General features: G+C 55.8%; 5 protein-coding genes across 5 annotated transcripts; 3 read left to right on the top strand and 2 right to left on the bottom strand.

Moving 5' to 3' along the window:
• Nucleotides 1-197: 197 nt before the first annotated feature.
• On the top strand, nucleotides 198-1952 carry M406DRAFT_326517 (uncharacterized protein; the record flags this gene model as incomplete). Its single annotated transcript, XM_040920098.1, has 3 exons — nucleotides 198-432; nucleotides 530-1678; nucleotides 1765-1952. The coding sequence occupies 3 exons, from the start codon at nucleotides 198-200 to the stop codon at nucleotides 1950-1952; spliced, it is 1572 nt and encodes a 523-aa protein (XP_040782078.1).
• A 1864-nt stretch (nucleotides 1953-3816) lies between these two features.
• On the top strand, nucleotides 3817-5997 carry M406DRAFT_245754 (MFS general substrate transporter; the record flags this gene model as incomplete). Its single annotated transcript, XM_040916354.1, has 3 exons — nucleotides 3817-4150; nucleotides 4266-5586; nucleotides 5670-5997. 3 exons carry the CDS (start codon nucleotides 3817-3819, stop codon nucleotides 5995-5997), a joined length of 1983 nt encoding a protein of 660 aa, XP_040782077.1.
• An 80-nt stretch (nucleotides 5998-6077) lies between these two features.
• Nucleotides 6078-8538, bottom strand: M406DRAFT_105638 (uncharacterized protein). The gene is made up of 2 exons (XM_040915160.1): nucleotides 8084-8538; nucleotides 6078-7563 (listed from the first exon to the last, which is right to left on the bottom strand). Exons 1-2 carry the CDS (start codon nucleotides 8492-8494, stop codon nucleotides 6301-6303), a joined length of 1674 nt encoding a protein of 557 aa, XP_040782076.1. The 5' UTR covers nucleotides 8495-8538; the 3' UTR covers nucleotides 6078-6300.
• Nucleotides 8539-9295: 757 nt separating this feature from the next.
• Nucleotides 9296-12513, top strand: M406DRAFT_285995 (uncharacterized protein). The gene is made up of 3 exons (XM_040918653.1): nucleotides 9296-9864; nucleotides 9994-10659; nucleotides 10813-12513. The coding sequence occupies exons 2-3, from the start codon at nucleotides 10046-10048 to the stop codon at nucleotides 12236-12238; spliced, it is 2040 nt and encodes a 679-aa protein (XP_040782075.1). The 5' UTR covers nucleotides 9296-9864; nucleotides 9994-10045; the 3' UTR covers nucleotides 12239-12513.
• Nucleotides 12514-12692: 179 nt separating this feature from the next.
• M406DRAFT_59874 (uncharacterized protein) lies at nucleotides 12693-15307 on the bottom strand (the record flags this gene model as incomplete). Its single annotated transcript, XM_040924653.1, has 6 exons — nucleotides 12693-13015; nucleotides 13179-13490; nucleotides 13521-13968; nucleotides 14095-14956; nucleotides 15046-15097; nucleotides 15181-15307. 6 exons carry the CDS (start codon nucleotides 15305-15307, stop codon nucleotides 12693-12695), a joined length of 2124 nt encoding a protein of 707 aa, XP_040782074.1.
• Between the last annotated feature and the right edge of the window lie 1933 nt (nucleotides 15308-17240).

Below are 17240 nucleotides of genomic sequence, written 5' to 3'. Positions count from 1 at the left end.
ACGACACTCAGATGAATTCGATATAGCATTTCAACATCATGAGAACTTCCTCTCGCAAGCATGGACGATCCATGGGGCTCACCATGGGCCACGAACGATTCCACTTCTACCCTTGAACCTCCGACACAAGCCTCAACCAACCTCGAACTACCAGGCCGTGCCCTGGCGAGAACCCGATCGTCATCGAGCATTTCACCATGGGCAGTGGACGACGATGCGCCGAGTGGCTGGGCTTCACCAGGCGCAAGTCTAACCTTACCACCAACTGCTGCCACATCCAATGTCGGATGGTCCGGGTGGGGCGGGGAGCACGGCTTGAACTCGAGCCAGACATCGCTGTCAACGAGGGCAAGAGAGGGAAGCCTGGGTCAGCCCAGCCCAACCACTACTTGGCCGGCTTCTGCATCTTTGACACCTGGTCAGGGCAAGACGGTGTCACGCCGAAGCAGCGCTAGATCTCTGTCCCGGCAGCCGTCTCCAGATCCTTGGGTCAGCGAGTTTTCCCAGAATCGCCTTAGCCTTCCGGCAGCTGTACATATCTCGGCCGAGCAGGCCGCCTTCTCGACGCTGGATAGTCACGAGGAAGCAGAGGAAGAGAAGGATGACAATAATTACAACAAAGAAGACGGGGCTGCCGAAGTTGATGATTCCGCCAGAGACCTCGTTACTACACCCACATTGGCCCAGGACCCGACTGTCGAGGCCGTAACAGAGAGCAGCGAGGACAATGAACCAGATCCTCAGACACACGAGGAGGGTAGGGAGCGTCTGGACTCGCCCAGCCTCTCGAGACGGTCCTCAGTCTCGCACGACAGCCGCCATGAGGAGAGGCTAGACTCACCTCTTACCTCCATGGACGAGGATTGCAAAGATCGTGCTGCCATACCTCGGAGATCTTCTGCCAAGGTGCAGGAGCTGGTGGACAAGTACGATGGCCTGGCCAAAATCACGGGCGATTCGCTGTTGGTCCCTGCCTCTAACGAGGGCAGGCGACGCAGCGCAAGTCGATCCATGAGCATCAGGAGCTTCCAGACCGATGTCACAAGTGATTTTGGTGACTTTGAGGACGCTGAGGACTCTGATTCCGGCAAGCCATCACGCAAGCCTTCAGTGACAGGATCACCTCGTCCAGGCAATTCGCGGGCGGGCCGCGTTCGCTCTCTTTCGAAAGCATCGTTGCGAAAAGCCTCTGTGGCATCTGGAATCGCTGCGGTCACGAGCCCGATACAGGAAGAAGAGCACTTGGGTCATATCGAAAATATGCGTGCCAAATTTGGTCCCATCAGCTTCACCCCGGATCTGGAGCTTGTCAACAAGCTGTTTGATGGACCCAAACTGGACAAGGAGCAGCCAAGTGCAAAGGACTACAGCCTGGATGCTGTCGAGGGCATCATCAAAGATAGCTTCACCACGGTCTCGGAGCGCAAGACATGGTATCGGATCTCTCGGCCGGGCACAATGCGCAAGCATGACCTGGGCGATGACGACACTTATCGTCGGGTTTCCTGGGTCGGCTCCAAGGTCCGGGAGGATGCTAGCAAGATTGTTCGTCGTTGGATGGAAGAGGGCCCGTATGCAGGTCGCTCGGCAGCAGGCGGACGGTCTATGGCCAAAGGCGGCGCTTTTGACTGGGACGCAAAAGCCAAAGCAGAACCGTTGTCGTTTGATGAGATCTTTGGTAAAAGGAAGAGCGTGCAAATCCCGAAACCTGCTGCTCCTTTCGCTGCTGCTGTCGCAGCACCACCGCGGCCTCTCTCGCTCCAGGTGCAGGCGGCGGGGCCAGCTCACTCCAGAGACGTCTCGGTGGGCGTCAGGAGCCTACCGCCGCGTTCACCGATGAGTATCCCTTTGCCACCTGCTGGGCCAACCTTTGGGTGGAGTACAGGTACCAATGGCTCACTGACACCTGCCTCGCCACGGCCACCCAGCGAGTATACCAGGCCGTCTTTTGAGGCCGGCTCGGTCCATTCTGGAGGTAGCAGACCGCCCAGCATACTTGAGCCTCCTGAGGGCCGAACTTCCCTGCACCTCGCGCCGCCTCCTGCTGCCCCTTCGCCTCAGCTGTCGGTGGAGCCGAGTAGTTCCGTACCAGCAGTTGAGGATGACGACGAAGAGGAATGGGGTGAGATGATTGCTTCTCCAGCAACAGACAGCCGTCCTGCCAGCGGCTTCTTTGATAGTAGCAGCATCAATGGCTCGATGGCCAGCCTAGTCTCAACGACCCCTGCGGCAACTGTACCCTCCCACGACAAGCCCCTTGCTCTCAGCGCTGTGCCTCATCAAAATGGACAGAATTCGTTGCCCGCCCCCTCAGGTGATGTGTGGGATTTTTCGGCTTTCGACAGCACACCTACCCCTCCAGCAATTCCACCAACCACAACATCCAAACCTGAGTTCAGTTTCGATACTCCATTACAGTCGCCTAGCCTCTCTATACCATCAAGGACGGGATCACCTGCCTCCTTTCCGCTCTCCAAACCCCCTACGCCGACTGCGCCGCTGCGAGCTGAGTCACCAACAGTATTCCAGGTGCCAAAACAGCCACCAACGCCGATATCTGCCGCGCCTTCTGCTAGGGCCCATCATACACCGAAGTCCTCGCTGAGCCTTGTTCGACCGTCACCTTTACATAATGTCATCACCCCAATGGTCACCTCACCCAAACCAGAGCCCTCAATCAAGCTGCCGGCTAAATCCGTCAGCTTCGCACAAGATGATGGCGAGGACGAGCCAGCTGCTAGGCGAATTTTGGCTGGCCTGCCTGACTTGTCATACATGCTCCGCTGAGCACCAGCCTGCTATGCATGGCTTTTGGCCGCTCCAAAGCCAAGGATAAAGATTTCCGTTTACGTTGAAAAAGCAGCCAATCTGAAGCTACTCACCACGCATACCTCAACAGCGTAAAAGCCGATAGGAAACTTGGGACTTTGGTGCTCTTTTTTTTTGGGGGGGGAGGGGGTGGTCCTTTCTTGCATTGCCTACGGCGTTGGGTTGAAAACCGTGTACAAAAATTATATAACACTTATACTTCAACCAATTGTGGAAGCCAACAGTGATGCTGCATAAGAACAATGCTTTGCCAGTGATATACCGATATCTGGGTGCAGCCGTTGTACAGTACCATGGAACTCCTGCTGACAGCCTGCACTGCTTTTTCTTCTGTTTTTCTTGTTATTCCTAGGAAGCAAACTAGTGAACACAGAATAGAGTAATTGCCGATTGAACAGTGACAACCATAGTCGATTGGCCAAGAGGATGTTTGCACGTTACTGCAGTTTGTGTGAGCCAATCACTTGCTGGGTGGGGATTTCTGCAGCACAGAGTACAGGTTCGATGTTGTGTTGCGTCGGGTGTCGGTCAGTGTCGCGTTTCTAGACATTTCCACAGCCCCAACTCGGCCTTTGCCTTGCATCAAACCTAAGCCTGGTTGGATCGACCCAGCGGCTCTCCGAGTTCCCACATGGACCTCATCTCGAATTTTCCCTGGCAGCGGCTGGGACGTATTTCTTTGATCGAGATGTTATTTTAAAAAAGCTTGTCTGTCTTTAGTCTCTTCTGGTGGTGCTTCTCACCTGCTTTCACCATGTGGACGTCCGACACAGAACACGACCTCGTTGCTCTCTGCATCAGTCGACAGCGGAGAGGTTGAGAGGAGCGGTTTGTCTGGATCTGTAAGGAAGAATAATATTGTATATTTACAACCAGTCAATACTTTGTTCCTTTCCTCTCTTCTACCTTGGATGAAGATTGTAAAACGGCAGCCTCAGGAGCCAGCCTCGTTGTCCACACTACCACCCCAGAAATCTTCTTCTCACCATGTCTCTAGCACAGCGCCGCACGATCCTCGATGATATTCACACCCTCCCCTCGCCCTTCTTTGAGGATGAGTCCCGCGATGACGGGACAACGGCGGACGAAGACTCTCATTCCCTGCCCATCAGTAGCACACAGAGGGAGTCTGTGATCAGCCACAGGGCGAGCATCGTTGGTATTCCCGTGGAGGATGGCAAGGAGGTCTGGCAGGCGCTCAGCTACGACGCTTTTCACGCGCCGCCCCAGGACCTGGCAGAACTTCAACAATTTGAATCCGTCCCACCCGAGACCGGGGAGAACGTCGCAGCATATGAAGTGTCCACTGCCAGGAGGATATGTAAGGAAGACACCACTTGAACCCCCCCCCCCCCCTTTGCTTCTGTCTTTTACTTCACTTTTCTCTCTTCCGCCTTCTGCTATGTATGTTCTGAGCTGATGTGTTGGCACAACAGGTCAAGTCGCATTCGCCGTGACAGCATGCGTCCTGGCCTCGGGTATAGTCTGCGGCTTCGCAGCACTCAAACCGATCCTGATCGCCGAGGGCGTCTACCGCTCGCTCTGCCCGGTAGACTGGCCGGCGCCGTCACCAGGACTGGACGGCGAGGCCCAGATCCCATGCCCAGCGCAGGACATGCGCCTGAACCTCTTCTTCATCACCGCCTCCATCACCCTCAACGTCGCCACCGTGCTGGCGGGCTATGTCCTCGACCACCACGGCCGGCGGGCATGCTATCTCCTGGCGGCGGCGATCCTGTTCCTCGGCTCCGGGTGCATGAGCCTCGCCTTCTACCTTGGCGAGGAGAGCCGGGTGCTGGCCTGGTTCGACGGGTACATCACAGGCAACCTCCTCCTCGGCCTCGGCGGCACATTCCTCTTCGTCTCGTCCTACCAGCTGTCCAACGCCTTCCCGCGCCGCGCAGGGCTCGTCGTGGCCCTCGTCACAGGCGCCTTTGACGCCAGCGCCGCCGTCTTCCTCTTCTACCGGCTGGCCTATGAGGCCACCCAGCACCGCTTCCGGCCCGCCATCTTCTTCCTCGCCTTCGCCCTGACCATCCCACCGCTTCTCTGCGCCGCCGAGCTGACCCTCATGCCGCGCGCAGCCTACAGCACGCGCCGTGAATACCAGGCCGCCCTCGCCGCTGCCCAGGACCCCACGCAGGACGAGCGCGACTCGGACGACGAGCGATTCGCGCACGAGCCGGCGGGGGCGCTGGGGCGGGAGCGGAGGCGGCGGGCGGACGAGCGCGAGGCGCGCATGGAGGCGCTCGAGGCAGTGGCTGGGAACGCCGATGAGCGGGCGGCGGACATGGCGGCGGCGAGAGGCCGGCAGGAGGCGTCGGGCGTGCACGGGATCCTGCAGCAGCAGCAGAAGCAGCAGAAGCAGCAGAAGCAGCAGGCGACGGTGGTAGCCGCGCAGATGGCGACGCCGTGGTTCTGGCTACTCCTGCTGATGACGGCCACGCAGATGACGCGCATGAACTACTTCATTGCCACGGTGCGGGCGCAGTACCGGTATATGTTGAGTGGGGACGAGGACGCCGCGGGGGCCGTGAATGGGCTCTTTGATGCTGCACTGCCGGTTGCTGGTGTGCTCACCACGCCCTTCATTGGCGTCTTGTTGAACGAGATGCCTGTCTGGGCTACGCTGGCTGTGCTGACGGTGCTGACGGCGGTGCTGGGGATTCTGAACTGTGTGAGCGGTAGCTTGGATGCGGCGTATGCAACGGTGATTATGTTTGTGCTTTATCGACCACTGTATTACTCTGCTGTTTCGTAAGGCCCCCCTTCCCCCTCTCATCCTTTCCTGTTTGCCCTTCTTTGCTGTTTCTAATCTTGTACGTTTCGACTTCTTCCAGAGACTACGCCACCAAAGTCTTCGGCTTCGCCACCTTTGGTCGCATCTACGGCACCGTCATTTGCGCGTCTGGCGCAGGTCAGTTCATACAGCCTGCCCTGGACGCCCTCACCCACGGTCCACTGCACAACAACCCCGTCCCTGTCAACATCGTGTTTGGCGTTACGGGGACAGTGCTGAGTGCTGCGCTCACGTTATTCGTGTATGTCAAGACAAGGGAAAATAAGGAGAGAAGAAAACAGCAGCAGCACGAGGGAGAGGAGGATGGAGAAAGGCGAGCGCTTTTGAGCGAGAGGGGGCAGGGCAGTTATGGTGGTGTTAGGAGTTGATAGTGTAGATGTGATGAACCTGATTAGAGAACATGCTAGCTGAGGTATCGTTAGCAACCACAGCCCAAATATCAGTACTGGTGAAGCATATCAAGGTTGGATAGCTATTACATACTAATATTGTGATTCATAAAAGCCATCACGAGAATGTGCGTCCATATGACCATGCCATAAGGAGCCACGAAATAGAATGATATGCTCTCAGCTCAGAAGTCATCCGTCATGAAAACACACCGATGCGTACTAAAGTCTCCCACAAACTTTGCCTAGAGGATCCCTTCCTGGGAACTTATGGCGTGCTTGTCATTCTTCGTCTTCCATATCTCCCTCCTCGTCTTCGACCTCCGTCACCCACTCAATGACAAAGTCATCTTCACTCGCTTCCGAGTCGTCATGGTCCGTCTCTTCTGGGCCCAGGACACTATTCGCTTCGGCCCAGGCGCGGTACGTCCACATTCTGTCCACTAGCCGATCCAGGGCCGCCTTGTCCACATGCTTCAAGGTCTGCGACGTCACCCTCTCGGACGACTTGGGCACCTCACCGGGCTCCAGAAAGTAGATGGATTCGGGGGCGTGCGAGAACACTGACGTAGTCTGCTGGATGCGGCGCAGGCTCAGCTGCTTCAGCTTCGGCGCGATGGAGGGTAGCTTGCGGAGGTACCTGGTCCAGGGGCCGTTCTCGTGTCTCTCGCTGATGCTTGCGAAAGGCGACGTGTCCGGTTCGGCGGGTAGGGAAATACCCTTCAGGTTGATTTGTTCGAGGTCACCAAACTTTCTGGTGACCGATGTCAGGATTTCCCGTCTCAGCTGAATGTGCCCTATGTCCAGCTGCCGCAAGGGCATCGTGACCGGCGCTGGGTTGGCGTCGGTCCACCCTGATCTGTCCCTGTCGCCCGAAAATTGACCAGGCGGGAGGGCCAGCCATTCCAGAAATCGAGACGCCACCGAGGGTTCGCTGTGCAGATGGTCGTGGACGAAATTGAGCCTCAGCCAGGCCACATTGGGCGTCGACGCCAGGAAGCGACGGAGATTGGTCGTCGAAGGATCATAGAAGGCTTCGGCACAATCCGGCCTGGCCGAGTCTGAGGGCTTCCAGATGTACGGCGGGATGCCTACCCTCTCAAGGCGCAGGTCGAGATGCAGTCGGGTCAGGCCACACAGCACAGCAGACAGCTTACCGGTCAGTTCAGGGGCGAGTGCAAACGCAGTGTCACTGAGGGCGCCAAAGCGGCTCCTGAGCAGGATCTCAAGGCCCTTTACGTTACAGTTGCTGCTCTTCCCAGCAGCCACAAGCACCACCTTGAAGACGCGGACGGTAAAGACATTCTTGATATGCGTCCCAGAGCGTAGGAGCGAGCTGTGGGTGCGGGAACGGTGAGACAGCCAGTTCCGGTACTCGGACGAGCCGTAGCTCCTCCACTCGGCCACAGTGCCCCATGCACTCTTAGGATCCCGGTAGCGGGTGGGCGAGTTGAAGTCGCGGATGTCGATTGTCTCGAGGTTAGGGAAGTTGGACAGGGCCTCTGACAGGATGTCAACCGCTGCACCCGTGTCAAGAAGCCTTTCCTGCGAACAGACAGCAGCATGATACTGCTGAAAGGCTTCTAGGGTGGTCAAGTCCTCTGGCATGATGGCCTGGAACTCATCCAGGCCTATAATCAGGTGCTTGAGACATCGCGACAGGGTTTCATGTTTTGAGATCGCTAATAAGGCCTGCAGGCTGAATTCGGAGATCACTTTCAAGGAGCGCACCAGTCAGTAACTCAGTCTGGGCGTCAGAGGACGGCTCAAGTAATGACCTACTGAATTGCTTCTTTTTGAAAAAACAATTTGCCCACTGCCCACAGTCATGTCATGTCAGCAGGTGGCACTTTCGGGATCGGAAAAAGCAAGAATACAAGACATGACAAGAACAGAGCAGTGAGCGACCCTGGCCAGTGGCGGGCGGGCGGGCGGGCGGCATAGGGATTCCCGCCTCTCTCTTCTCTCTGGCAAGCAGAAGCAACTCGAACCCCACACCCATGCACACACTCTCTGCTCCCCCAACAATCCTCTCTCTGAGCAGGAGGAGGAAAAGGTAACTTACGTAGGGGAAAATCTTGCTCTCGAGATGCCTGCAGGTCCCGCGCAGGGAGTTGAAGTCGACTGTAGGCAGATAGCTTGCGATGGCGTCCAGCAGCTCGCGTGGAAGACCGACAAGCCTCGAGTTGGTTGACTCTGATCTGATGGTGGAGGAGGAGGAGGGAGTGGTGGTGGTGGTAGTAGTAGTGGTCGGAAGGGCCAGCCCTCCTTCATTCAAAACCGAGTCTGTCGAGCCGCCCAGTGCCTGTTCCTGTTCCTGCTCAGTGCCGCCAAGGGCGGCCGTGCTGGATGCATTATTGACGCTGGTGGCGTTGGTGATGTCGGTTTTGGCGTTGGCGTTGGCGTCTGTAGTGTCCATCGGCATTGGATGCGAGAGACCTCCAGGGCCTAGGAAAGAGAGCGTATCCGTCGACATGGTGTGGGGACTCGACTATGGGTGTTGTCTGTCGGTCGCTTGGCCGTAAGAGGTTTGATCGAATAAAAGATCGAGTGTAAGATTGAAAGCGGGGTTGGAAACAAAGTAACGAGGAAGAGGAAGAGGACGAGAAGGAAGTGAATGGGTTTAAATGAAGTAGGTACTTGCTTGTTAAGCCTGGTGATAGTAGAAGAAGCGGTCAGGCAGCGGAAACGCAGGTGAGATTGAGTGCACGCAGTGTGGTAATTTAGACAACGATAGCAGGTGCAGGCCTTTTTTGGGTGTACTGTGCTGCGGTGTGCTTGGCTGCTTGATCACTGGCGATCAACGCCGGGCTGCACTGGGACGGGCTGGGCTGGACCCGGCTCGGATCACATGCACCACAGGCTGCAGTCTGCTGTGCGAGGTGCGACCCTCCCTAACGATAATGATGATGATGGTGATGATTTTATTACATAGTATATTACATTATATCATCCCCGCACATAGAGATACTGAGTACGCAAGATACTTTACCACCATAGTGTGCAAGACAGTAACTGCACCCCAGCTTTGTGGTGCCTGGCAGCCTAGGCCTTGAACCGTTACACTACAGTGCCACATGTCCCTAGTATTTAGTGAGTGGGCTTTTACGTAGTTTGCGAGTTGCAGTGGGGTCCATAGCGGGCGGGTGCCTGAAAGCTACCCCATAAGTCACAGACCGCCTGAATCATGTGATATCGTGTCGCTCGTGTCGCTCATGTCGCACCTGCCTTCCCATCACTAAAAGGTTGATCGCTCGCTCAGTCATCACCGCGCTGTCTCCACTCTCCCTTCGAGCCTTCCCTAGCTCGAGCCTCTGCTGCCTGCTGTTGCCTCGAGGCTGTCCCATTTTGGGATATGAGCTGGGGGTCTCAGCGAGGCTCTAAAAGGCAAGCCACCCAACTGGCAACCGAACGGGAAATTGAATTCATCAATCATGCAATCATTGAGTTCATCACCCATACAATTCTTCCCCAATCTCCCATTCCCTTGACTTCAACAGGTTGTCAGCTAAGAGAAAGATTGTTTCATCGCGTGCTTGCTGCCTAGTTCTATTTGTTTGTTCGTTCATTCGTTCATTCATTCATTCATTCATTCATTCATTCCTTCTTTAAGGCTGTCTCCGTTGTACAGCCAACGCCCAGCGCAGACCGGCGTCTCCTTCACGACGTGATCATCGTGCTCGTCCTCATTTTCGACCTGCGACTCAACTGGTCTCTCAACTCTTGGCAGAACCAACCCATTTCTGTCCTCTGTCTCTCTCCTCTCTCTACAGTTGTATCATGCCCATGCTTTGATACCCAAGTTCATCATCGACCTTATCACACCAGTCACAAAGACGGTCAACAGTGCGTATACAGTACCCGTGATGAGGCCACACAAAGAGGCCATCGGGAAGACTGATGGCATCCCCCAAGACCTGCCCACCTAAACTTGCAGACTGCTTGCTGACAAGTCTGTTTACCATGGCCACACAGGTCAGCAGTCCAAAAAAAAAAAAAAAAAAAAAAAAAAAAAAAAAAAAAAAAAATGCCGGCGGCCAAGAAAGCCACCAAACGCGGTGGTGCGGCCAACTCTGCCTCAGCTGCAACTTCCGCTGGCACCCCACCGCTGGATGGCTGCTGTGTCGCCTTTAGTGGCAATTTCCCAGGGCAGACACAAGCCTCACTCCTCACCCATGCCGCTCGCCTCGGCGCGCAAACGAGCAAGTCCGTCAGTCAGGACGTGACGCACCTCATCTCCACTCAAAATGACTGCGACAAGCCGTCCACCAAGTGCATTCAGGCCATCGACCGTGGAATTGCCCTTGTGAGCCTGGACTGGCTGCTCCAGTCCGAATCGCACGATGCTAAACAGCCAGAGGCCAATTTCGCCCTGACAACCACTAAAGGATCTCCTGCCGCTACGCCCGCTCCGGATCCTGCCGCCCAACAGGACCCCAAGAAGCGGTCGGCATCGGACAGCACGGCCCCTGATCCCAAGAAGGTGAAGCTGGATGCCAATGGCAAGGAAATCCCGACCTTTGGCAGCGCACAGATTGCCAAGAACTCGGCTGTTCGTGTCGAGGTGGATGAGGGCTGTTCACTGACTGGCTATACCGTACACATCGGCGATGATAGTGTCATCTGGGATGCCTCGCTCAAGTAAGCAAAGCACCTTCCTAACCTTTTGGGAGCCCCGTCCGCACATAATTGGGCCCCCTCCCCCAAGGCGCCCCATTCTACACCTGCAGCCTCAATTTCTTGGCAAACTTTGTGTGTGGATCCTTGGACAGAGCTGACCGCATGGTTCTTCAGCCAAACAAATGCAGGTGAGAATCACAACAAATTTTACCGCATCCAGCTGCTGGTTGGTCCTGGGGGACACTGCCAGACCTGGACCAGGTGGGGTCGAGTGGGCGAGCCGGGACAGAGCGCAGTGCTGGGTGATGGCTCCATGGCCAGCGCAAAGCAGAACTTTGAAAAGAAATTCAAGGACAAGAGCGGGCTGGCCTGGGCCAACCGTACGGATCCCCCCAAACCCAAGAAATACTTCTACATCGAGCGCAATTACGACCCTGACTCGGACGACGATGATGGTCCTGGTGCATCAAATGCGGATGCCGTCGAGGAGCGCAAGGCACCACGCTGCACCTTGGATCCCGAGGTGAAGAAGCTGGTGCAGCTGATTTTCGACCCCAAGCTGTTCGCAGCGACCATGTCGGATATGAGATATGACGACAAGAAACTCCCTCTCGGCAAGCTCAGCAAGGCAACCATCATGAGAGGCTACGAAGCCCTGAAAGAGCTTTCCGATCTCATCGGCCCAGCCAGCAATGCGGCAGACGACGATTCCATTGAGGCCATTTCCAATCGTTACTACTCCCTCATCCCTCACGTTTTTGGTCGAAATCGGCCTCCAGTCCTCAACAATATGGTCATGGTGAAGCGGGAAATTGACCTTCTCGACGCCCTGTCTGATCTGAAGGATGCTAGCAACATCATGAAGGGCGGCGCCGACGAGCAGGATCCCGTCCACCCGCTCGACCGACAGTTCCAGGGTCTGAAGTTGCAGGAGATGACGCCTCTCGATCCCCAAGGCAGCGAGTTCGAGTATCTAAAGACGTATCTCATGAACACTCGCGGCGTGACGCACAATGCCAACTACCGGATCGAGAACATCTTCCGCATCGAGCGCCAGGGTGAGAAGGACCGTTTCAACCAGAGCGTTTTTGCCGGGCCGGCTCGTGACCGGCGCCTCCTGTGGCACGGTTCTCGCGCCACCAACTTTGGTGGTATTCTAAGCCAAGGCCTGCGCATCGCTCCACCTGAGGCTCCCGCCACGGGATACATGTTTGGAAAGGGCGTCTATCTGGCCGACATGTCAAGCAAGTCCGCCAATTACTGCTATCACCGCATCTCGAACGGCACGGCTCTGCTGCTCTTGTGCGAGGCCGAGCTGGGCACACCCATGCTGGAGCTTACCAGCTTCAACTACACCGCGCCTGAGGATGCTGCAGCCAATGGTTGCTGGTCCACGTTTGGGAAGGGAGGCACGAGCCCGTCTGTATGGGAAGATGCTGGCTGCATCCATCCGTCGCTGCAGGGCGTCAAGGTGCCAGATACAAAGGCTGCGCCGCCTAAACGGAACGACAGCATCGCCTCCTCATTGGTTTACAACGAGTACATCTGTTACGACGTTGCACAGATCCGCCTCCGGTATCTCTTCCGTGTCAAGATGTGAGTGAGCGCTGATCTCAAGAATGTCCTAGAAGAGAGGACGATGGGTGAAAGAATACTTTGGTATTTGCGAACGGCCAAAATTGCAGGAAGGAGAAGAGACGGCTCGTGTCTCCAAGGAAACAGATCAACTTCTTGCTGTCCTCTATGGGAAGAGGTATCTATCTTATGACTGAGCTTCACGAAATAAAAAAAGGAAGCACGGGTGAGAGAAAAGTTAACTTTGACAGCCTGATATCAAATCTGTAACTCAATCTTGGTAAATTCACAAAGTAGAGCATATTGCAGGACGTGGACTTTGAGCTTGAGATGGAGAAGTTTACATTTCTGATGTAACCTGAATGCATTCATCAGGCTCTTGTCTTTGCATGAACACGTGAACACCTTTTAAATCCTCAACACTGTTTGTCAGCACAGGTGACCTTGTTCCCTCCCATAACTTCTTTCTACTCCATCTATCACCCCGGCACCACCAAGAACCCATCATAATACCGCTCCAACCATCCCGCGGCCTCCCTGCCCACATCTGCGGCTGCCTCAGCAGCACCTCCTCGCAACCCAGTAAGGTCCCAGGTTTTCAGTGAGCCGACATAGCCATCCGGCCGGACATTGAGCACGGCCACCTCGCCCCTCGAGACGGCCCGGGCTCCGAGGTACTTTTCGGTACATGTGGTGCCCTGGGTGTCGAGATCGGGGACGTCGTCTAGGTAGATGGTCCAAGGAGAGCGGGACAGGATCTGGGGGAGGTGTGCAATTTCGAAATTGGACTTTTCGGTGGATGCTGCATAGAGATCTCTGCGTCAGCGGTGGGGAAAGAGAGGGGGGGGTGGGGGGTGAGAGAAGAGAAAGAGGGCAATGCAGAATATCTGTCTGTATCGAGGGGAAGGGAGAAGGGGACTTGGAGGATATCAATATTAAACAAAAGAAAGGGGGGAAACACGTACTGATAAGGGCAAAGACGAAGAGCTGGCTGACGGCGGTGTATCTCTCGGGCCGCTTGAACAAGTCATCCGACGAAGGCACCCTCGGCCTCTCCAGATAGCTCTGACTAGCAGCCGCAGACAGCCTGCTCAAAAGAGAGTCCTGCTCGGCAATGGCACCGCAGAGCGCCGTCAGGAACGCGCCCTGCCGCGCCTCCACCACGTCCGGCACAAAGATGTAGACCTTGAACTGGCCCAGGACTGGTATGTCCAGCTGCACATCTATCGGGTTGGCGTCGATGTACCTGCTCACCTTGCCCGGCGGGAGGGTACAGCCTGGCCTCGCGCCGGCAGTGCTGCCACTACCACTGCCGCTGCTGCTGTCGTCGTCGTCGTCGTCGTCGTCGTCGTTTTCGTCTTTGATCTCCTCCTCCTCCTCCTCTTCCCTTTTCTCCTCTGCCTCCCTCTCCATCTGATTCAGCTTGTTCTCGCCATACTCAACACCAACACCCGAGATGAAACGCACGTTCTTTCGAAAGTTCTCGGCCAGGGCGGCCGGGTCCCCACGGCTCATCTCGGCAGCATGCTCGTAGTCAAAGGTGACCAGGTCGCGCGCAATCTTGCGGCGCTCGGCCTCGTAGGAGCCCAGCAGGACAGAGGCGCGGCACAGCCCGCGCACGGCGAGGTTGAGCTTCCAGGCGAGGTTCCAGCTGTCGTGCAGGGCCGTGTTCATGCCCTGGGCGGCTTTGGGAGAGTGCGTGTGTGCTGCGTCGCCGGCGATGAACACGCGTGGTGGGTTGTCGTCGTCGCTGGCCTGGTCCTCCTCGTTCTCGACGTCCATCTCTCCGCCGGCGCCGGAGGCGGGCGAGGAGGAGGGTGGTGGTGGAGGTGGTGCTGCTGCTGGTCTGTTCAAGAGGGCCGAGGCAAAGCTGGGGGCGACGCGCTGGGAGACGCGATACTGGCCGAACCACTCGACGGTGCGCCAGCGGATGCGGTAGGGCAGCAGGATCTGGGCGGCGCGGCGCATGACGGCGGCCTGGACAAGACGCGGGTCAGTGCCGGCAGCGGCGGGGTCGGCGTCGGGTCGCATCTCAATGTACAGGCGGGTCATGTCGCGCTCGCGCGGCATGATGAGGATGGAGCCGAAGCGTTCGCTGGAGATGACGGCCTTGGTCCAGACGTCGGGGAAGTCCGTGTCCACCTCGCCGTCCAGGACACCCCAGACGGACATCTCATCAACCTGGTCGTCGCGGGCAGCAGGGTGCGGGTTGATCATCTTGCGCACGCGCGAGTGGGCGCCGTCGCAGCCCACAAGGTATGTAGCCTCGAAGGCGCGCGGTTCACGGGTGACGTTGAAGTGGGACTGCACCTCCATCGTCGTCTTCATCCTCCCGCCGCCGCCGCCACTGCTGCTGCTGCTGCTGCTGTTGGGAATAAGACGCAGCCCTTCGAAGCGGTGGCAGCGGCGCACAGAGACGCCGCGCTTGGCGAGATCGGCCTCGAAGGCGCGCTCGACCATGCCCTGGTGGCCGACGAGCATAAAAGGGTCGACAAGATCGACGATGAAGGCCGGGTAGTGCGTCTCGCGGGCGACGCGCACGGGACAGTCGTCGTCGGCAGCGGCGTGCCAGAGACAGAGGTCGTAGACGCGCACGCCCTGCTGCAGCAGCTCGTCGGCGAGGCCCAGCATGCGAAGGGTCTCAATCGTCTTGGGCTGCATGCCGTCTGCGCGGCCTGCTGGGGTCTGCTCGGCGCGCTCGTCAAGGATGAGCGGGGTGATGCCCAGGCGGGCGAGGGTGAGCCTGGCTCTCTCAGTATCAGAGGTGAATCATGAGGATAGTCATGTTGATTGTGAAGCAAAATGGGGTGCGTGAGGTGAGGTGAGATTTACCCAAGCATGAGACCGGCTGGTCCGGCACCCACGATGCACACGTCGTGTCGCTCTGCCCGCTGCCCGCGCTGCTGTTGCTGCTGTGGCTGCTGTTGCTGTCCTTGCAGCTGCTGATGCGGCTGGTGTGGCTGCGACCGGCCAAGCACGGGAATGATCCTGATGGGCTCATCCTCGTTGATAGGCTCTGGACGGGGTGTAGCCTCGTTGTCTGAGCGGGCACTGTTGGCGGTGGTATTGTCTGTATCCACGTCCATGTCACCATCGCTGCTCGCGAAGGAGCTCGACGGCGAGGTGACGGTGAAGCCGTTGGTGGACATTGTCTCTTTCTTGTCCCTCTCCCATACACACACACACACACACACACACACTTTCTCTCTCTCCTTCTTCAGACTGGCTAACTTCTATCAGCCGCCCTATCTGGTGAAACTCTCTTATCTCGGCACGTCGGGCTCTCTCATGAGGTGGCAGTGGTGGATCTGAGGAGGTGGAGGCTGGAAGCTATCTTGAACAAGGGTCCCCACTTAGGGCAGTTCAAAATGATGGCGGAAAGAATGAGAAAGCAGCTCGACCGTCGACCTCAAGCGGGCATGTGTGGCTTGCGGCTGTTACTGATGCAATTCTTTCGTCATTCGTGCGTCGTTGTTCTGAAGTGTCTTCACATCCTGGAAGACGTTCAAGGGCACAAGTGAAGCAGATCTTTTTTTCTTCAACCTTTTCCGCTCCTTATTTAATATTTCACCCCCTGTCGGAACCTACCGAGGCGACAAGGCGGGCCGGGCCTAGCATCAAGACCCTAAACCAAGACCGGAGGCTTATATTTATTCCCAGAGTACTGTTTAATACCGCCCATTAAGTAGCAAGAAAAGTCTTTCAGAGGCCATAATGTGACTTTCATGCAGCTATCAACCAATAGATGATAGCATTCCCACATTGAACATTCAGTTGCACTCGGTTATTGCCCACGTCGGCTGGCTCCGGCCGAGACATCCAGTGGTACGATTGTGACGACCTCTGCCCGCCTCTGCGTTCCCATGGTTGCTTCACCAGGACCGATCGAGTTCTTGAATCTAGTGCCCATTCTGGTGAGTGCACAGCATAATTACCGTCGGGTAACGATTAGAAGGTCGGGCGAACGGAAGATTTCCGGCTCTCGTTGCCGCCTTGTCCTGCTGCTCAAGGGTCATAAATGGTGGTGTCACTGGGACGTGAATATGTGCCCGGGCTCTACGCTCTCTGCATTACATTGAACCTATGTGAAGTAGCCAGTCTAATATGGATCCTTGATTTGTATGTCCTAGCATTTCTTCTCCTCTTCCCTTTCATATCATAGTTTCCAATATAACGTCGACCTATAGAAACTGACGCAGACATGCCCCAAGCCCTATTTGTCCTTCGAAATCCGGCACAGCTGATGTTCGGGTCTCTCACATAATAGCAATACTGCATGTCCCATAGATTGCATGTTCCAATGGCCGAGACTGCTTCGAAGATTCTGCTCATCTGACAGCTGTCACTGGTCATTTAGACACAAATGCGTCACGTCATGATTACTGATCACTTATCTTACGATCATGTCGTGTTGTTTGAGTTTATTAGTAACATGTATCCCATGGGAGGTATTTGTTCAAATGTTGTGTGAAGGCCTTGGAGTGTTATTGACATTCTATTGGAGGTTACTCTGATACATATAGATGTATCTCCTGGAATCTCATACTGTTAGTTTCGTTCTAGGAGTTCTTTACACTCAGGAAACAAATGTTTAAATGGAGAGCTGTAAGTGAGTAAACCATCTGAGTTTCCGGTTATTTGTCACAGGTGGTCACTGAACAGGTCAGTCAGTGTTACTTACAGCATCCCAAGACAGAGATCGACTGCCAATGCTTTATTCAACCATCTTAGAAGGCACACTTTGATATAGCAGTCAAGACGACCATTTTATGGGACAAAATGCAAGCTATCAAGGCGAGGTGCAGCGCTGTGATATGACAGTGAAGCAGATAGCAAGCCATTCGCACCTTCTAAGGGAGATTGTTACCAATCTCTGCAAATAAATGAAATTTGATAACGCAAAATGTATTCGTGATATGATATCACATTTCAAAAAGCTCCCCAATAATGGATCTATTGGATATGATAGAGTCATATCAAGGAGGTCATTTTTGAGAGAGTCGTGAGAGACTCAACGGGCAAGACTG

The sequence above is a fragment of the Cryphonectria parasitica genome (assembly GCF_011745365.1).
Source record: "Cryphonectria parasitica EP155 unplaced genomic scaffold M406scaffold_1, whole genome shotgun sequence".
Taxonomy (NCBI): Eukaryota; Fungi; Ascomycota; class Sordariomycetes; order Diaporthales; family Cryphonectriaceae; genus Cryphonectria; species Cryphonectria parasitica.
Note: the sequence above shows the minus strand (reverse complement) of the source record. Positions and strands in the feature narration are given on the sequence as shown.